This window comes from Channa argus, chromosome 9 (assembly GCF_033026475.1).
Source record: "Channa argus isolate prfri chromosome 9, Channa argus male v1.0, whole genome shotgun sequence".
Lineage (NCBI taxonomy): Eukaryota > Metazoa > Chordata > Actinopteri > Anabantiformes > Channidae > Channa > Channa argus.
This window is the reverse complement of record NC_090205.1, coordinates 23,886,709-23,904,301: the sequence shown is the minus strand read 5'-3', so window position 1 is coordinate 23,904,301 and position 17,593 is coordinate 23,886,709. Positions and strand designations below refer to the sequence as shown.

At 40.4% G+C, this 17,593-nt stretch overlaps 1 protein-coding gene across 2 annotated transcripts in view; it reads left to right on the top strand.

Moving 5' to 3' along the window:
• col5a2a (collagen, type V, alpha 2a) overlaps window positions 1-16,430 on the top strand; it is a 36,678-nt gene extending 20,248 nt beyond the window's left edge. For both annotated transcript variants that reach the window (XM_067514781.1, XM_067514782.1), the window contains exons 8-54: window positions 444-512; window positions 2,694-2,738; window positions 2,834-2,887; window positions 3,108-3,161; window positions 3,768-3,821; window positions 3,938-3,991; window positions 4,116-4,169; window positions 4,336-4,380; window positions 4,662-4,715; window positions 4,923-4,967; window positions 5,300-5,353; window positions 5,597-5,695; window positions 5,879-5,923; window positions 6,010-6,108; window positions 6,184-6,237; window positions 6,352-6,459; window positions 6,966-7,019; window positions 7,162-7,260; window positions 7,375-7,428; window positions 7,528-7,626; window positions 7,713-7,766; window positions 7,974-8,027; window positions 8,109-8,162; window positions 8,280-8,333; window positions 8,465-8,509; window positions 8,594-8,692; window positions 8,778-8,885; window positions 8,999-9,052; window positions 9,174-9,227; window positions 9,513-9,566; window positions 9,660-9,713; window positions 9,846-9,953; window positions 10,180-10,233; window positions 10,413-10,466; window positions 10,852-11,013; window positions 11,353-11,460; window positions 11,576-11,683; window positions 11,772-11,825; window positions 11,906-12,013; window positions 12,191-12,244; window positions 12,448-12,555; window positions 13,435-13,488; window positions 13,599-13,706; window positions 13,917-14,226; window positions 14,413-14,594; window positions 14,700-14,942; window positions 15,493-16,430. In XM_067514781.1, the coding sequence (XP_067370882.1) occupies window positions 444-512; window positions 2,694-2,738; window positions 2,834-2,887; window positions 3,108-3,161; window positions 3,768-3,821; window positions 3,938-3,991; window positions 4,116-4,169; window positions 4,336-4,380; window positions 4,662-4,715; window positions 4,923-4,967; window positions 5,300-5,353; window positions 5,597-5,695; window positions 5,879-5,923; window positions 6,010-6,108; window positions 6,184-6,237; window positions 6,352-6,459; window positions 6,966-7,019; window positions 7,162-7,260; window positions 7,375-7,428; window positions 7,528-7,626; window positions 7,713-7,766; window positions 7,974-8,027; window positions 8,109-8,162; window positions 8,280-8,333; window positions 8,465-8,509; window positions 8,594-8,692; window positions 8,778-8,885; window positions 8,999-9,052; window positions 9,174-9,227; window positions 9,513-9,566; window positions 9,660-9,713; window positions 9,846-9,953; window positions 10,180-10,233; window positions 10,413-10,466; window positions 10,852-11,013; window positions 11,353-11,460; window positions 11,576-11,683; window positions 11,772-11,825; window positions 11,906-12,013; window positions 12,191-12,244; window positions 12,448-12,555; window positions 13,435-13,488; window positions 13,599-13,706; window positions 13,917-14,226; window positions 14,413-14,594; window positions 14,700-14,942; window positions 15,493-15,639 (3,939 nt within the window). In that variant the 3' untranslated portion in view covers window positions 15,640-16,430. The remainder of the gene's footprint in view (window positions 1-443; window positions 513-2,693; window positions 2,739-2,833; window positions 2,888-3,107; window positions 3,162-3,767; window positions 3,822-3,937; window positions 3,992-4,115; window positions 4,170-4,335; window positions 4,381-4,661; window positions 4,716-4,922; window positions 4,968-5,299; window positions 5,354-5,596; window positions 5,696-5,878; window positions 5,924-6,009; window positions 6,109-6,183; window positions 6,238-6,351; window positions 6,460-6,965; window positions 7,020-7,161; window positions 7,261-7,374; window positions 7,429-7,527; window positions 7,627-7,712; window positions 7,767-7,973; window positions 8,028-8,108; window positions 8,163-8,279; window positions 8,334-8,464; window positions 8,510-8,593; window positions 8,693-8,777; window positions 8,886-8,998; window positions 9,053-9,173; window positions 9,228-9,512; window positions 9,567-9,659; window positions 9,714-9,845; window positions 9,954-10,179; window positions 10,234-10,412; window positions 10,467-10,851; window positions 11,014-11,352; window positions 11,461-11,575; window positions 11,684-11,771; window positions 11,826-11,905; window positions 12,014-12,190; window positions 12,245-12,447; window positions 12,556-13,434; window positions 13,489-13,598; window positions 13,707-13,916; window positions 14,227-14,412; window positions 14,595-14,699; window positions 14,943-15,492) is intronic.
• The last annotated feature ends 1,163 nt before the right edge of the window (window positions 16,431-17,593 follow it).

The window sequence follows — 17,593 nt, the reverse complement described above, 5'->3', positions numbered from 1 at the left end:
AAACACAAAGGCAAATCATGTCAGGGAAAATGTATTGCTCACACGCTTTCGAAATGGAACCAGCAAAAAAAACTTTAAAAAGTATTGCAATTCTTTACAGAGCCATCCATATGACATCACATACATGATAAGTAGTAGAACTGAAAAAAAAAAAAAAATAAACACTCTTTACCAAGACTTTAGAGTTCTCTATCTTTGTGACAAAATGCAGACAGTTAATTAGATTCAATCATTCCTAACAGGAACAATAACAAACTGTTACCTTGAAAAATGTAATCTCACACTTCCACCCACTGCATGCACTTGCGTTGATCAATTTTCACTTTTTCTTTTAATTTGTATATAAACTTCCATTTGGCCTCAGTCATCCATGTCATTTGCACATGCCTATTGCAACCCCCCAACCCTAACCCTAATTTCAAAGGTGTCTCCTTTACCTGCAGGGTCTGGGATCCCAGATTGCTGGGGTGGATGGGAAAAATGGACCCCAAGGCATGTTAACTGGCTCAAGGGTAAGAGGATTTCAGAAGAATTTGAACTAGCCTGACTAAAGCTGACTAAAGCTTTTTGGTTATGCATTGGAAAAAAAAGTATTTTTCTGTTTGTAGCTTTAGCAGAGAATAGTAATAAACTGGCAGTTATGAACTCCAATTATTGGCCCCCAATAGTCTGATGACATTGTCGGACTTCAGACACTACAACTACAACATCATTTTTGGATGAATTATGTCTCAGTGCAATGTATGTTTGGATGACTAACACATTCAATTTATTTCCAGAAGCAAAATACTACAAGGGTGGTTGGGGTGAATAGTGGCTGTAAAATATGCAAAAATGTCAAAACCCAATGCCAAGTTTGATTCCAGAGCCCTGTCTGTGGTTAGCTTTATGTATGTTGCTTTAGTTTAGGTTAGATAAGATTGAGGTTTTCTTTAAGAGTAAACACGTTGGTTCAAAAGACACTATTATTGTTATTATTATTATTGCTCTTTTTGTTTCCAATGCCAGACGACAACTAAGTGCTGTGAATGCCTAAACAAAAACATAAAAATTTTAATAAAGCTTTAGTCAGAATGCCTGGAGACAGGAATATCTGATAGCAGAAAAGAAAAACATCTAGTATATCTATTGTATTTGACATGTTTGGTATCCTCATGATGTCACAAGAAAACCTAATCTGGTTACAGATTCCTTTGAAACGCCGTTTTAAGAAAACATGTTTGACAGAAGAGATAGTGTGGAGCATGGTGAATAAACACCTAACTAATTATGCATTAATAGATCATTTTGGCCATTTTCTAATTTTATTGTTGTCAGCCATCAGCCTGGATTGGGCTGTTTTGTCTGTGATGTAGTCCTTTCGTTTTTGTCCAAAACCAATTAAAAACAGCCAGACACACCTCTCCACTGGGAGACATACAGTATTTAATTATTCTCTAAATATTGTCCAAACTGATAATTCGCCCTCGATGTCGCACATGCTGAATCACAGTGTGTAAAATGACCAAAATTAAGATTTAAATGGCATCTGGATGTGTTTTTTACTACAAATGATGTCATCTGTTTATTCATACTAAACTGTTGTCCCGTCCAACCCACTCCTTCAGTCCTCCTCCAAATGACTTCATCAGAAATGCAAAACTGTTCCACACAAGGTCATGTGGAGAGGAGCAGAGAAGTTTGATATCATTTGTGATTTATATTTAAAGGGTAACATATTGCATTACAAATGGGGACAATGGGAAGAACATTTTGAAGTCACAGTTTAAATGTAAATATGCTGCAGTATTGTGATTTGTGTGCATGGTGGCAGAGTGGTTAGTACTGCCAACGTAAATCTTGAATGTCCCCTGAGTCCAGCTTAGCTGATGGAAGCTTTTCTGTCTTTTGGACCAGCACCCAAAGCTTGATTTGCTTTTCCCTGGGACTTCTGCTTTCCTTCCGTAGTCCAAAAACAGGCAGTCAGCTTAATTGGTGACTCTAAATTGCCTGTGTGTCTCTCTGTGTTGGTGCGAAGGTAGATAGGTGACCTGTCAAGGGTGTATCCTGCTAGTGGCCCAATGACGGCTGGGGTCTGCTCCAGCGCCACCATAACCTTTAACAGAGTAATCAGTTTAAGAACAAGGAATGGATCAAACGTTGTTCTTTCAGAAGCGGATTCAAAAAAGCTTGTTTGAAATTTAAGATGTGTGAATGTTCCAGTAACATTGTCTTCAAATGTTGTTATGCAATAGGTTTGGAGGAAAATGTATTTCAAATTTATAACAAAGCCCGTGAAGGGATGTCACTGAATCATGTTTACGCTTCTGACAAGTTTGAAATTGGACCAGATTAAAATAAATGTACTCTGTTTTAGTTAGAAAACACATTCTACACATGAATTAGCCACACCACGCTGGCAGACGTCTGACAGCAAGCCCTTCTTTAGACTCACAACAGTGATTTCATTTTTTAATAAACTACTCTGACATGGAAATATGTTGCTGTTATGATGCACAGTTAAGTTACATTAATTATGCCTATTTTCTCAGTCTTTGTTTGCATGTTATTCAAGCTTCAGCAACATAACAGCACATCTGCCTATAAATCAAATACTATGGTCTGTGCTTGGGCTTCATAAAATGTCTCCATTGGAAAGGTTTGGCTAGGTTGAATTGTTTGTATGCTCTAATTTTATAACATGTGTGTTTTAGGGAGAGGCTGGACCAAGAGGACCACCTGGACCAAATGGTTCACCCGTAAGTCCAAAACCTCTTCAATAAATGTATTGTAGGCAGGCACTGTGTAATAAACACCGACAGCACTGCTTAGTTGTTTCCCTCTCTTTTGTAAGGGTCAAGCTGGAACACAAGGACCTCCTGGAGAAGTTGGTGATCCAGGACAAATGGTGAAACTTCATTCCTCCATATATTCTGAATGTACAGTCAATTCATCAACAACCTTAGTGTGGTTTGGCATCAAAATACATGACTTTGGTGTTTGTGGTCTGCTGCATATGTGATGTATATAGAGAGAGACAATCCTGAATATATATTATTATGCTATTATGAGCAATTTAAAATTATGGGTACATTATTGGACATTTATAATCTGACTGGTTGTTTCAGGGTCCATCTGGCCAAAGGGGACCTGAGGGTCCTCCAGGCAAACCAGGTGAAGATGTAAGTCAGCTCTGGTCTGCTTTACTGTCATGAACTGTCTTACTTCATAAACTGCAATGTACAAGGAGAGGATCCAGCCTAGAGCAGTCACGTGTAAAATATCAAAATATTCCCCACAGCTGAACAGGCAGGGATGGATTTAATAGTTATAATTAGATCCTGCACATGCTTGATAATTAAATGATAATGTTTTTTTCTTTCTTATTTTCTTTCCTTTCGTGCATTTAGTAAGACAAACTTGAAGACTTAGAGACATGATGACAGAATCATGTTAAGTAGTTTAGTCCCTAAAAGAAGCCAACAAAAGTGTCCTAAACATCTTGAAACAAAACAAAATATAATAAACAATAGACATTAACAAACTTGGAAGATTCTAAGGATCTCGGAAAGACAGTCTAGATATGGGTTTTCAAAACAAACAATATTCCAGCTCACTAATCTTCTCCTTGTCTGAAACTCAAGGTCTGAATGGTCTGAAACTCCCTGTGTACCACAAAAACTAGTGAAACGAAATAGGATATGTAATGTAGTGGCATTTGTTTTTTAACTTTCAGTTAATTTGTTTGCATCTAGATTAATTTAGAATGTGTTAATGTCCTTGCACAGGGAGAACCAGGCAAAGCAGGAAATACTGGAGAAGTTGGCTTCCCTGGATCAGCAGTAAGCTTCTCCACCTCTATGCCTCCATCAATCAACTGCACATTTTCTTTTTTGTTAATGAGTCTTAATGAAGATTTACAATATGGGACTGTGCTAATCTGTGCCACATATTTTAGGGAGCTAGAGGATTTCCTGGTACACCTGGACCTCCTGGACTGAAGGGTCACAGAGTGAGTATACATTCTATGAAATCATGCAGTATATGGTACAGTAAAGCTGTACTGTATCTGCTACAGTAGAAGGACAGCAGCGTATGTAAGCAGTGGGTTTTTTTTTTTCTGTTTCTATTAACAGGGTCATGCTGGAATACTTGGCCAAAAAGGTGAAACTGGAGCTGTTGGATCCAAGGTAAAAGTGACAAACATTTGTTTGGGGAATTTCTACTTGGCTTACTTGTACCTATATAACCGAATTACCTACTGTCTTTTCTAAAAAGACTGCTAAGCATGTTGCCATCCAGTATTTCCATCTATCTTATTGGAATAAAACACAGCGGTTTTCTCTGTTTTTCTAGGGTGCTACAGGGCCTCCTGGCCCAATGGGAGCACCTGGACCCATGGTAAGTTGACCTTTTTAAATCTGAACCTTCTAATTCTCTCATAGAGGTAGTAGACGCTCCAGGGAGTCGTAGCGCAAACAGATGACGCAGTTTTTTATGGTTGGGAGTGTATATAGAGTACAGAGTACAGTACACAGACTTTTCTCATCTTCCCGTCTGCTCTTGTCTCACATCAAACAAGCCTGTGTCCAATGTGCTGTAAATAACTCTGAAGTTGCTAAATGTAAACCTTTGTACTGGATAGAGGGCAGCTGTAATTTATCACTGCTTGTGTAAACCAGGGCCCTGCTGGGATGCCAGGGGAGAGAGGACGCTCTGGACCTGGTGGAATAGCGGTAAGGACATCACTATACAACTTTTAGTATCATAATATAAATTTGTTCTCTCTAATGACTGATTCTAAATGTTATGGCCAGTTTTATGTTACTGACGTGTAGCTTTGGTGTCAGCTATGTCTGAAACGGAGACCGAGCTTAACATCAGTGCTAAGCTGTGATTTATAATTAATATAAGTAAGTAAGTAATATATTTTTGTCTTTTAGGGAAAGCGCGGCTCACCTGGTAACATTGGGAAACCTGGTCCGATGGTAAGTCAGCATTCACAGTGTTGATTTGCGGTACTCTTCAGTAAGCAACATGGCATTATGGCAATTTTAACAGCTGCACACATGTAAAAGTTCAGGTCACACCTCATCTGTTTTAGCCCATTTACTGAATTTAACTTTAAAAGTTAAGAAACAAACGTCAACAAACAAATGTTTTTGACATGTGACTGTCACTGAGTTATAAGCTTCAAAACTCTGCAAAACCACATAACACATAGCTATATGCAGCCCTACCACTGGACTACTAGTACATTTGCATATTGTTCCAGAGATAATTATTACTAAAGGTTGTTTGTCACTGTGGTTCTTACCAGGGTCCCTTGGGTCTCAGTGGTCCACCTGGATATCCAGGAACCCCAGGAATGAAGGCAAGTACAGTACAGCACATAAAGAAGCAAGAACACTTCCCTAAGCAAATAATTATGCTAAAGGCTCCTTTTTATGACGTTACAAAAAAATAATTATTCACTCTTCCCTGTTTTGTTCCCTATTTCTATTGCTGTTATCTGCTTTGATTTGAGATCCACTATATGTATACAGAGGATACATTCAGCTTTTGTATTAGTGACACATTTTGTAAATTCACTGTGCTTTGTGGTTGTCTTTAACAGGGACAACCTGGTCCCACTGGAGTCCGAGGTCCTGAGGGCCCACAGGGACAGAGAGGAGAGACGGGTCATCAAGGCAGAGCTGGACCAGTTGGCCTCAGGGTAAATCTCTTGTTTTACTTCTGCTTACAGATCATACGCAGCTCAACCCAGTTATGTTAATGAAGACACGTATGTATAGTGTATATATAGTGATGTTTGCCTGGTTTATCACAATAATAACAGATCAACTTAGTGCTCAGTGCACCGCTCTGATCATCCAACTCATGAATGTTGTCTTCATAGGGCCCTATGGGTACAGATGGAGGCCCCGGTACTAAAGGACCAGTGGTAAGTATACTGTTTCTGATGGAAACAACATTATTATACAGTTGCACAGAGATACTGTAACGTAAAACATGCGTGACTGTTCACAGGGTAATCTTGGTCCACAAGGTCCAGGTGGTCATCTTGGACCTCCTGGCCCACCAGGACCTCAGGGAAGCACCGGGCAACCTGGCATTAAAGGACAACTGGTAAACTAGCTTTAATTTTAGATAATCTTCATTCTTTGTACACTGGGATCTTTTAATAACATGTTTATGTTATAGGGAGATGTTGGTGTACCAGGATTTAAAGGAGAGGCAGGACCCAAAGGAGAACCTGTAAGTTCCAGAAATATCTGCAGAAATAACTAAGTAGTTTTAATTAGTTAGAGGAAGGCAAGAAGTTAGACTTGTTTGGTTTCAAGCATCTACTGTGTTTTATCAACCTTCTAGGGTCCTCCAGGCTCCCAGGGAGTGATTGGACCTCAAGGTGAGGAAGGAAAGCGAGGAACACGTGGCGATCCTGGCTCTGTTGGTCCTCCTGGTCCAGTTGGTGAGAGAGTGAGTCAACACCCTGCCTCCTAGTGTAACATACTGTCATAGAGCTGCTGCTTGGGAATAGTGGTCATCTCAGAAACAAATTTAGTCTAATAACAAAATAAACTTTAGGTAAATTAGCAAGTGAAATTGTGCAGGAAATGTACTTATTTATGAATAATGATAAATATCACAGCAAGAAGGTCCTGACTTTGAATACCAGGTAGCTGTGTGAGGTCTGCACAATCTCCTCTTGCTCTGGTTTCCTGCCACAGTCCTGTGTTTAGTGTTTAGTGAATTGGAGATTCAAATTTGCCAAAAGTTTGAAAACTGGCCCTACAATGACCCTATACAAAATAAAGATTATGTAGGTAATGGATGGATGATAGTTTTCCCTGTTTTACGAAATTGATTTTGTAGAATCAAGAAACTTGGGATGGGATCTTCACTCTAATGATCCAGCTACAGATTGTCTTTTGTGTGAGAAGTACAAACATGAGTAGAATCTAACTCATTGGTGTGTTTGTTAGGGAGTTCCTGGTAACCGAGGATTTCCTGGTGCTGATGGGCTGCCAGGACCTAAGGTAAAGTTGATTTCACACGAACTGTTTCTAAAAATTGGTCTACGCACATATATACTGTATACAGCAGTAATTGTAATCATTATTTAGTTTTACACTCACGATTCAATCGGAAGATTAACTATGATCTATATAATTTTTGAAGGGTGCTCAAGGAGATCGAGGAATATCTGGCCCTCCAGGCCCCAAAGGTTCTCTAGGAGACCCGGGCCGTACAGGAGAACCTGGTCTACCAGGTGCAAGGGTAACAATGAAGACCTTGGCATTTTACTTTTTTTTTGCTTCAGTACCTGCTGATTTGTACATTACATTTACTGTGTTTAGTTTTTCATTTTATTTTTGATCTCTTTTTCTGAAGGGTCTTACTGGTACCCCTGGAGTTCAAGGGGCAGAGGGAAAGCCAGGACCACTGGTAGGTCATAGTAGTTAATTAAAAATCAGATGCTCAACATGTGCTTTAATTAGAATTTGGGTTTGAGATGAAGTCACATGTGGTTTGCTTCTTATTAAGGGCGCACCAGGTGAAGATGGTCGTCCAGGTCCTGCAGGGTCCATTGGAAACAGAGGGCCTGCAGGAACCATGGGAGTACCAGGGCCCAAGGGCTTTAGTGTAAGTCTGCAGAATACCTCAAATGTTAAATCCACAGTCAGTGTGGTCAGCCTGTCTCTAAGTCTGAATGCATTTTACTGTCACAGGGTGACCCAGGGAAGACAGGTGAACAAGGATCTGCAGGAGTACCAGGTCAAAGAGTGAGTATTATTTATGAATAAGTCTTTTTGCTAATACGTTTTATTCATGGATCAATAAATTATAGCACAACTACAGTATATTTAGCACAAGGAGCGCAGAGATCATAGTGTAACTTTACCTAAAACCCAAACACACATTTAGGAGATCACACAGGCTGGTCTTTTTTAGGTGAGTGGAAAGGGTTTTAACAGTCACTTTGTCTTCAGGGTCCTCCGGGAAAAGATGGAGAAGTTGGTCCTGCTGGTCCCCCTGGTCCACCAGTAAGTGTTGGTTTCTTCTACAGTAACTGTATTTAATATTGGTATCACAAATGACTAAGACAATATTGTCCCCTCTCAAAGGGTGTTGCAGGAGACAGAGGAGAGCAAGGACCTCCAGGTGTAAATGGATTTCAGGTATGTGATTGTTTTGGTAGTAAAATGTGAGAAAGTTGTTAAGCAGATCCTAAAACCAAACATGGTGATAAAACTGTGGATGTGGTGGCCATGTTTAACCAATTTTTGGGTTCATAGGGTCTGCCTGGAAATCAAGGCCCACCTGGAGAATCTGGAAAACCAGGTGATCAAGTAAGTGTGACAAAAAAATGTAATTCTGCTTTGACATGCAGTTATGCTTTAAATAATGTATAATATCTCTTTTGGAGCGTGAAAATGATTAGTTTGTGGACTCTCTAAATATCAACACTGTTGATTTGCAGGGTATTCCTGGAGAGCTTGGTGCTGTGGGTCAGATTGGACCAAGGGTATGTGAATTACCCCACAATTCATTGTTTCAGTTGTTCTAATCCACATAGAGGAACCTAAAACTGAACATATTTTGTCTATAGGGTGAGCGTGGAATTCCTGGGGAGAGAGGAGAACTGGGTCCAACTGGTCTGCAGGGACCCAAAGGAATCCCTGGTGCACCTGGTCCAGATGGGCCAAAGGTACTAAACAGTGCAATTAAATAAGGGTTATTACTATTAAGAGTAGGACCAACAAACATACTAACCTCTGTGTTTGTTTCTAAAGGGTAGCCCTGGTCCCACTGGTGCACTTGGTGATGCGGGTCCTCCAGGTCTTCAGGGAATGCCGGGAGAGAGGGGCATCTCTGGTCCTCCTGGGCCTAAAGGTGACAGAGTAAGTTATGATCCACCAGTGTGAGTTGTCAGAGTTTGAACTTTCCAACATAAGAGCTGAACTCTGCCAATACCAATAAATAAAGAGGCCTTCCACCTTTTTCTTTTTTATAGGGAGCAGTTGGTGAGAAAGGATCAGAAGGTACACCTGGAAATGATGGTGCCAGAGTAAGTAAAACATCTTTGACTGACTGCTAACATACTGTATCTCTGATGGTCTTAGCTCAGCCATGAACAAAGACGTAACTGGTAACAGATTTTCCTAATCAAATGTCTTTACTGTCCACAGGGGGCCCCAGGTCCTGTTGGCCCTCTAGGACCTGCTGGACCCAGTGGCGAGAAGGTAGAGTTTTTGATTTTTTTTACACACTTTTTAAAAAGCTGTAATTCACATCACAGAGATTGAAGGTTTTTATTAGGAAAGAATCACTTCCCAGGATGCCCACTGTGCCATTAATCCTTCAGTTTTATGTAGTCTTGGCTGTATGTGATGGTATCACATACAGCCAGACTGAAGAACAAACAGACTTTGGCTTGCAAACACAAAAACTACTGAATGTTTTGAGAAGCACAGGTTCGATAAATGATAAATCAGTGGTTTTTCACTAAATTTGTCAAATCTTTATAGGGCGAACCTGGACCCAAAGGACCACATGGTCCTCCAGGATCAAGAGGAATGCCTGTGAGTAGACATGACAAGTAAATGTATGCTACTGTGAATTTAAAGTAAAGTATTTCTCAGTGGATTGTAACAGCAATGTGTCTATTTCCACAGGGAGCAAGAGGTGACCCTGGTCCAATAGGTGCTGTTGGATTTTCTGGACCCCCAGTAAGTAGTTAAACCCTCTTCTTGGCTTAGCTTAGGTTGACTAAGGATTCTCTTTGAGTTGATGTAAAACTTATGACAGGTGTAGCAGCTGTGGATCTATTTTATTTTATTTTAACATTTTACACTTTGCAGGGTCCTGATGGCCAACCTGGAGTCAAGGGAGAGCCTGGCGAGCCAGGCCAGAAAGGAGATGCTGGATCACCAGGACCTCAGGGCTTGGCTGGTGCTCACGGACCTCCTGTGAGTTGAAAACTTTAGAAATTTTTTAATGTAGTTTTTTCAGAGTAACTTGTTCATGAGTAGTCATTCAGTTTTGTACTAACCCCCTACTTGGCATTCTCATCTGTGGCATTAGTCTTAACTGTAATTTTACTTGGTCGAGTTTGGAAGTTCCGTTTTTTTTTATTATTTCTTGTAAAAATAATAAAGCATTTTCATGCTTTTAAATAGAGTGTTGGTTTTGTAGGGCCCAGGTGGTGTTGCCGGACTGAAAGGTGGAAGAGGAACACAGGGTGCACCAGTAAGTTACTTTGTTGTTTTAAGGTAAAAGGAGCACAAGAAGAGAGTCACTCCTGATTATCTAGTGCATCATATGCACTGAACATTCAGGACTTTGTTTCTAAGAATAATAATTGCATTCTGTTATAAATTTGTAAAGCAGAGTGTGAACACCTTCGGTTATTTTTCTGCTCCCACCAGGGCCCCACTGGATTCCCTGGATCTGCAGGAAGAGTTGGACCACCCGGCCCACCTGTAAGTTTGGTTCTCTGTCTGAACACACTTAGGAAAGTCATCAAAATGATGACACCACAGTCTAACCTCAAATTACTGTCTGATAAAATTCTTCCATTCCGAGAATCTGAAATGTTTACTGTCATTACTCAGCTGACTTCATGAGAAACAGTTTTAGTTGTTCCTGTAGGTACCGTGAGGCATAGAAACAGTGCATTTACATTCAGTCATTTGGCAGACACTTATCTAAAGTGACTTACTAGTGAGATACAAGGCATGCAAAAATACAAGGCAGGAAGAAAACATCAAAGAAAAGTTCTATCAGAGGAAGTGTAAGAAAGAACAGATAGGAAGTATAACTTTATACTTTGATATGACCCCATGGTTTACATCATATGACTGCCAGGGACCAGTGGGAGAACCTGGACCTCTGGGACCTCCTGGAAAAGAGGGCCCTCCGGGTCTCCGCGGAGACCATGGATCCCCTGGAAGACAAGGTGAAAAAGGACCACCAGGACCCCCTGGCAGCCCAGGAGACAAAGGAGACTCTGGAGAAGATGGACCCACGGTAACCTGATGCTGTACTTATGATATTTTGACATAACCTGATGCCACAAATGAAAATTCTAAAGTGGAATATTGCAATATTATATTTGAATTGATCAAAAACATAAGCTATTTTAGGAAAAATATGTCTAGTTCTAATTAAAGTTGAAATTTAAATGACCTTGCTATTTATGACAGAGCTCTTTTTAAGTGCCTGATCATAACTACAGGGTTGGCCAGCATGGTTGAGTTACAGGCAAACAGAGATGTTGTGTAAAATTATGAAACATTAGTCTCAATCTTGAAGCCATTACAAGGTGGATTCTATCAGTAAATGCCTGTGTGCTGATCTTGGCACTAGGGTCCTGACGGTCCACCAGGCCCAGCCGGAACTACAGGACAGAGAGGCATTGTGGGTCTTCCTGGTCAGAGAGGAGAGCGTGGGATGCCCGGTCTTCCAGGACCAGGGGTCTGTATGATTCGCCTTTTTAATCTGCTGCACATGAGCTTCTGCCTTCATCATTTAACAATGCAGTTTATCTGTGGCAGGTGGACGCAAGTACTTAACTGTTTCTTCTTCTTAGGGTCCACCAGGAAAGCAGGGAGCCACAGGAACACCTGGAGATAAAGGTCCCCCGGGTCCAGTTGGTGCTCCTGGTGCTAATGGACCTCGTGGTGATCCTGGCCCTGATGTAAGTACAAATTTTTAAATTGGCAGTAGATCCACCAACACCTCACGGGTAATTTTATTGTTGTAATGTGGGTTTGTGTGCTACTCAGGGACCTGCAGGTTCTGATGGCCCCCCAGGAAAGGATGGTGTTCTTGGACAAAGAGTAAGGAACTCAACAAAGTGAGATGTGAAGTGTGTGTTGTTTTTGACAATTGAAGTGACTGACAGGTGTTGATTTTCTAGGGAGATCGAGGAGATCCTGGTCCAGAGGGCTTGGTTGGACCACAAGGACTTCCTGGTACCCCAGGTCCTGTTGGTGCATCGGGTGATGTTGGCAGGAGAGGAGAAGCTGTAAGTAGAGTACAGTTTGTCTTCTGTCCATCAGCAGAGACACACCTTAACAACAGATTTACACATGTTCCTGATTTAAGCCCTGAGGCTCTGTTGGAACGTGAATTAGCCTAACATGAAGTGACAGGAAAGGCATGTGTGGACAGAATGAAGACATCTCCTTTATTTGATTTACAGGGTTCAAGAGGACCTGTTGGTCCACCTGGCTCAGCTGGAAAGAGAGGATTAGTGGTGAGTGTCCACCTCAGAAAATCTTATGGTTGTATGGACTATTATGTTGAAATATGTATGTATGAAAGAGTTTGAATGCTACAGTATGGATTTTGGCTTTTCTGATTATTGTAAATAAAGATTAGAGCTGATACCAGCCAGGAACCACAGTGAAAACTCCAACTATACAGAACAAAACAAAACTCATCTTTTTTTTAATTCAGGGACCTCAAGGACCAAGAGGTGATAAAGGTGATCTGGGGGATCATGGAGAGAGAGGGCAGAAGGGACATCGAGGCTTCACTGGTTTGCAGGGTCTTCCTGGACCTCCAGTAAGTTAGAGCGATGTCCAGTAACCGCAGCATCCCAGGACACTTCCTGACATCACCAGTGTGCTGGGTCAGGAGGTGTCACTGGATGTGTCACTGGATACATTCACTTTTGCCAACGAACATGCAAAAACAGGAAGCTCATAAACATTCCCTTTTCAGTTTTGTTACTAAAAGACAGAAATGTGTATCTGCTCATTGGAGTAGGAACATACACTACATAGCAATCATGCAAAAGGAAAGTGGGTCAGTCACTTGCTTTAGCTCATCTTTAGTCTGCAGATTAACAACAACTTTCCTCCATATAATTGCACTTTTTAAATTTGTGCACATGAATGGAAAGATCATGTGTAGAAATATAAATCACATGCCACAACTGGATATGTCTAAGTTTTTTTGTGTTTTTTTTGGACATCTTTTCGTGTAGACTGTTAAAGTAACCAGAAGGAGCAGTACACAGAGCAAAGTTTTGCGTTTTTCATTTATCACCAAAAATATCAGCAAGTGTTCTATTGATGCTGTTGGAAAAACCTCTAATATTCATTAAGACTTTTTAAATAACCAGGCAATAATTATTTTAATTAATCAATTCTCAGCTGATCTACTTCAGCATAAGAAAGGGGAAAAACTAACTAAAGACTTTCTCCTCCTTTTTGATAACATTAAGATTTTTGCTTGAAGAGTTTTTAAAAATACATTTTAAACTTAGTAAGTTCTCTCAAACTGGAAAGTTTCTGACTTTTGTGTAACATAGTCCCTTTAATTTTAAAAATGACCAATAGTGAAAAAAAAACTGTTTAAGAAGAAGTGTAGCTCCACTTGGTATTAGCCATCTAAACCTAGGTAAACCTAAGAAACTAACGAAGATTAATTTCTCCTTAGGGTACAACAGGTGAGCAAGGAGCCCCAGGAATTGTTGGACCAAGCGGAACCAGGGTAAATGTTACAGTTCCATCTATTTAGGAGAAAAATGTGGCTTAATTTTGAAATCAAGCTGCCAATTTTGACGCAAAAGGCTAACAACCCTTTACTTAATTATTATTCAGGGCCCTCCTGGACCTATTGGACCTCCTGGAAAGGAAGGATACGTTGGACAGCCGGGGCCAATGGGACCCCCTGGAACTCGTGGAATCAGTGGCGAAATTGGACCAGAGGTATTGTCTCATTATACAGAACAAAAAGGGGGTTCTGTCTGTCTGTTCTATATGTGGAACTAATGAAAGACTGCAGCAAATTGAATAAAGCAAAATCAAAAATTGTGAGTCTGTGTTTTACAATGGAGACAAGTTCAACCAGAGAATGAAAACACACAAAATACAGATATAGATAAATACTCTGAACCCTGCTATTCCTTAAATCCACAGGGCCCTCCAGGAGAGCCTGGACCTCCAGGCCTTCCAGGTCCCCCAGGACCTCCTATGGCTGCTATGGATGACCTTTTTGGAGGGCCTCAGGATTATGACTCTGGTCCTCCTCCCCCTCCTGAGTTCAGCGAAGACGAGGCTCTACCCAACAGCAACTCATCAACCATAGTTCCTGTTGACCCCGGCATCCACGCCACGCTGAAGGCCCTCAGCAGCCAGATCGACAGCATGAAGAGCCCAGATGGCAGCAGGAAGCATCCAGCCAGGACCTGTGATGACCTGAAGAGGTGCTACCCTCTGAAGAAGAGTGGTGAGTGTTGGTGGGAGTCAGTATTATATGTGAAGATTTAGCACCGCAGTGAGAGGCCTGTATGTGTGGAGAAACGGTTTAAAGAATGTTGATTACCGTGACTTTTGTTGTCACAGCAGATTTCAAAAAAAGTCACTTGCTACGTGTTTAATAGTTCCACCATGTCCGGATCATTTTGTTGTGTAGGTGAGTACTGGGTGGATCCAAACCAAGGCAGTGCAGAGGATGCCATCAAAGTGCTCTGCAACATGGACACAGGAGAGACGTGCATCTCTGCCAACCCATCCAGCATACCTCGTAAAGCGTGGTGGAGCTCTTCCACAAACAAACCTGTGTGGTTTGGAGCCGACATCAACAGCGGAACACATGTGAGCAGCATCTGGTGTCAAGAACACCGTAGTGAGAAAGGTGTTTCTTGATCTTTTGAGACAGTGAGTTAACTCTGTAATAACCTGCTTTATTTGTATTTCTAGTTCACTTATGGCAACAAAGACCAGACGGCAAACTCTGTGACAGTCCAGATGACCTTCATCCGCCTCCTCTCCAAAGAGGCCTCCCAGACCATCACCTACCACTGCAAGAACTCTGTGGGCTATAAGGACGAAAAGACAGGCAACTTTAAGAAGGCTGTAATCCTCAAAGGCACCAATGACCTGGAGCTCAAAGCCGAAGGAAACAACCGCTTCAGATACACAGTGGTGGAGGACTCCTGCTCAGTGAGTTTAGATTTTTCTCTTGTGGGTCATATTTACATATGCATGAATCGCTGATTGTGAGGCAACAGAACCAACCATGAGGTAGTCCATTAACTGATACTCGACTAAAGACTGAATTATTTACAAAAGGTCATTATTTGGAATGTTATAATTAAAAAAAAAGAAGTTATTTAAAAAAATATAAAGATAGATAAAGGCATTACAGGGGACTGTAGTATACATTCTTAGAGCTGGTAATGGATTATTGTAACATTTGTTTGGGGCGTGTGTATTTTGATGTTAAGAAACACATCGAGCAGTTCATGGATAGCCACGAAGTCTTTGAACAAAAGGAATAGGACTAATTCATCTCTTACCTATTATGAAAATATTAAAAGTTAGTGTTTCAGGTTACAGTGCAAAGAAATCAGTCAGAATTGAATTTTTTGTCTGCCACCATCACTGCTGATGGTCAACTGCAGAAACATGGAACTAGTTTAAAAAAGTAGTTTTTGAGAAGCAGTATTCTGCATTAAGGAAACTAATTTTAGTGTTTGTCTTTTCTTCACAGCAAGCAAATGGCAACTGGGGCAAGACAGTCTTTGAGTACAGGACACAGAAAACAGCAAGACTTCCTATTGTGGATATTGCCCCTGTGGACATTGGTGGTCCAGGTCAAGAGTTTGGCATCGATATCGGGCCTGTGTGCTTCTTGTAGAATCGTCAGCAGGGATGAGTGGAGGAGAACCCTGAGACTGTTGAACTGACAGCTGATACGATCAGCCACGTTGTACATACGAGTACTGAGAACTATTCTGGCCCTGTGGCAAGATATTTATTGTGCCTTTCGACCCAGTTAAAGACATCGACGATTTGTAAGTTAGACAAAGGTTTGAAATTGACATAAAATTTGGTAGAAAATCGGAATCATTTCTGTCTTCTTGTGTATTGTTTGACTTAAAGCTTCATGCATTTCAATGCTTATTCCGGTGGAGTTTGTTCCAAAGATCCTCCCTTTAATTTTATTTCACAGAACACTGCCAATGATTTATGAATATAACAATGGGAATTATAACTGCTGTTTATAGGCCCAGAAAAAACCCACTGAACCTACATCAAACTACCCATTACTACTAATCTTTCTAGATTTGTCGGTTTTATTTTAAATGTTTAAATATCAAACAACATTGTGGTGCTATTGAGGAAAATGATACAGCTGGTGACGTTTCACCAGCACAGCTAATTTCTCAAGACAGTTTTAATGAACCAGTGTCTGTGTCCGATTATTTAAGACCGTAAAACATTAGGACACGTAAAGGCTGTCAATTCCTCGGTGTTAGCTACCTCGTCACCGAAAAGTGAGAAAACGATGACGCTACGTGTAAATCTTTTCTCACAGGTGCTGTTTTGTAAGTAGTGCGATCCTTGTCCCGGCAAGGTGGTACAGTGCAGGGTTTGGATATGCCAATAAAGATCTTTCTGTCAATGATGGAGAGATGACTGACGTGTCATGTGAGTGATGTGTGGTGATTTGTAACAGTTTTTCTTTTATTCAATTTCAGTATTGTACAGTAAAAGGTAGCACAGAATATTTTTATGCATGTCAGTTCCCCCTTTGCAGTATCTTGGATTTATATGCTCTTGAAATCAGTTTCACAGAAAAAAGATGGCTGTGAATGCCTGTTTGCTTTGTATTTCTTGCTATGCAACAATTAAACGAAAAGCTTGTTAATCCCCCCCAAGCTCTTGTCATATTGATTCAGGTGGAGTCAGGTCTTAGAAGTTTATTATTTTGCACACAGACTCATTTTAGACAATATTTTTGTAGTTTAAAAACAAATGTACTTGACATATAGTTACGCAGTTGTTTCTAATGTAAGCTGTTTGTTTTAAGTTTTATGAATGTGCATTTAAGTAATAATATTGTGACCATTTGGTTCTTATTTGAGCATATTTATTACAGATTTGTAAAAATTGTGCAAAGCTGACTGCCTGCTAACAGCCCCGAGGCAGAAATAAGGAGGAAGAGGAGGCTTTCCACATTGGAAGCAGATTTATCCTTTGAAAATAAATATTGAAAATACTTCTCTGCCTGTTCTTCTTTGAGAAGAGTTCATTTGGTCCTTTGGTAACTTCTAGTAGAATAATTCAGTCTGAAGTGAATGTGAGATCTTAAAGCCAAAAGACCAAACATCTATAATGGATTTAAGAAAATCTGATGCCTGACCACAAAATGACTTTAGACATAGTTGATGAAATTGGACAATGGCAGAGTGAACCTGAAACTTCATCAATGATATAAACTAAATGCTAATATGGGCATGCAAACATATTCACTGACAAAGTATGTTGTAATATTTTCCTGGTTCACCAACATTCACTTTTTCTGCACATATTAATAAAAATATAAAAATGTTTGACACATTTTAGCTTGGGAAAAAGTGGTGGATCCAGGATCAAACACCGCCATGCCTAAAAGCCACGGTTCTAGAATAAAAATTTTAAAAAATCTGAACTAAGGTGACAACATTTCAATAACAAAATTAATGAACAAATAATAATAAAAGACAGAACCCAAATCATCAAATAGCATTTTTTTGCAGTAAGATTTTCTTTAATAACCGTAACAGTAAAGTTAAAGCAACCAAAGGTAAAATAATGGTTAATGGTAC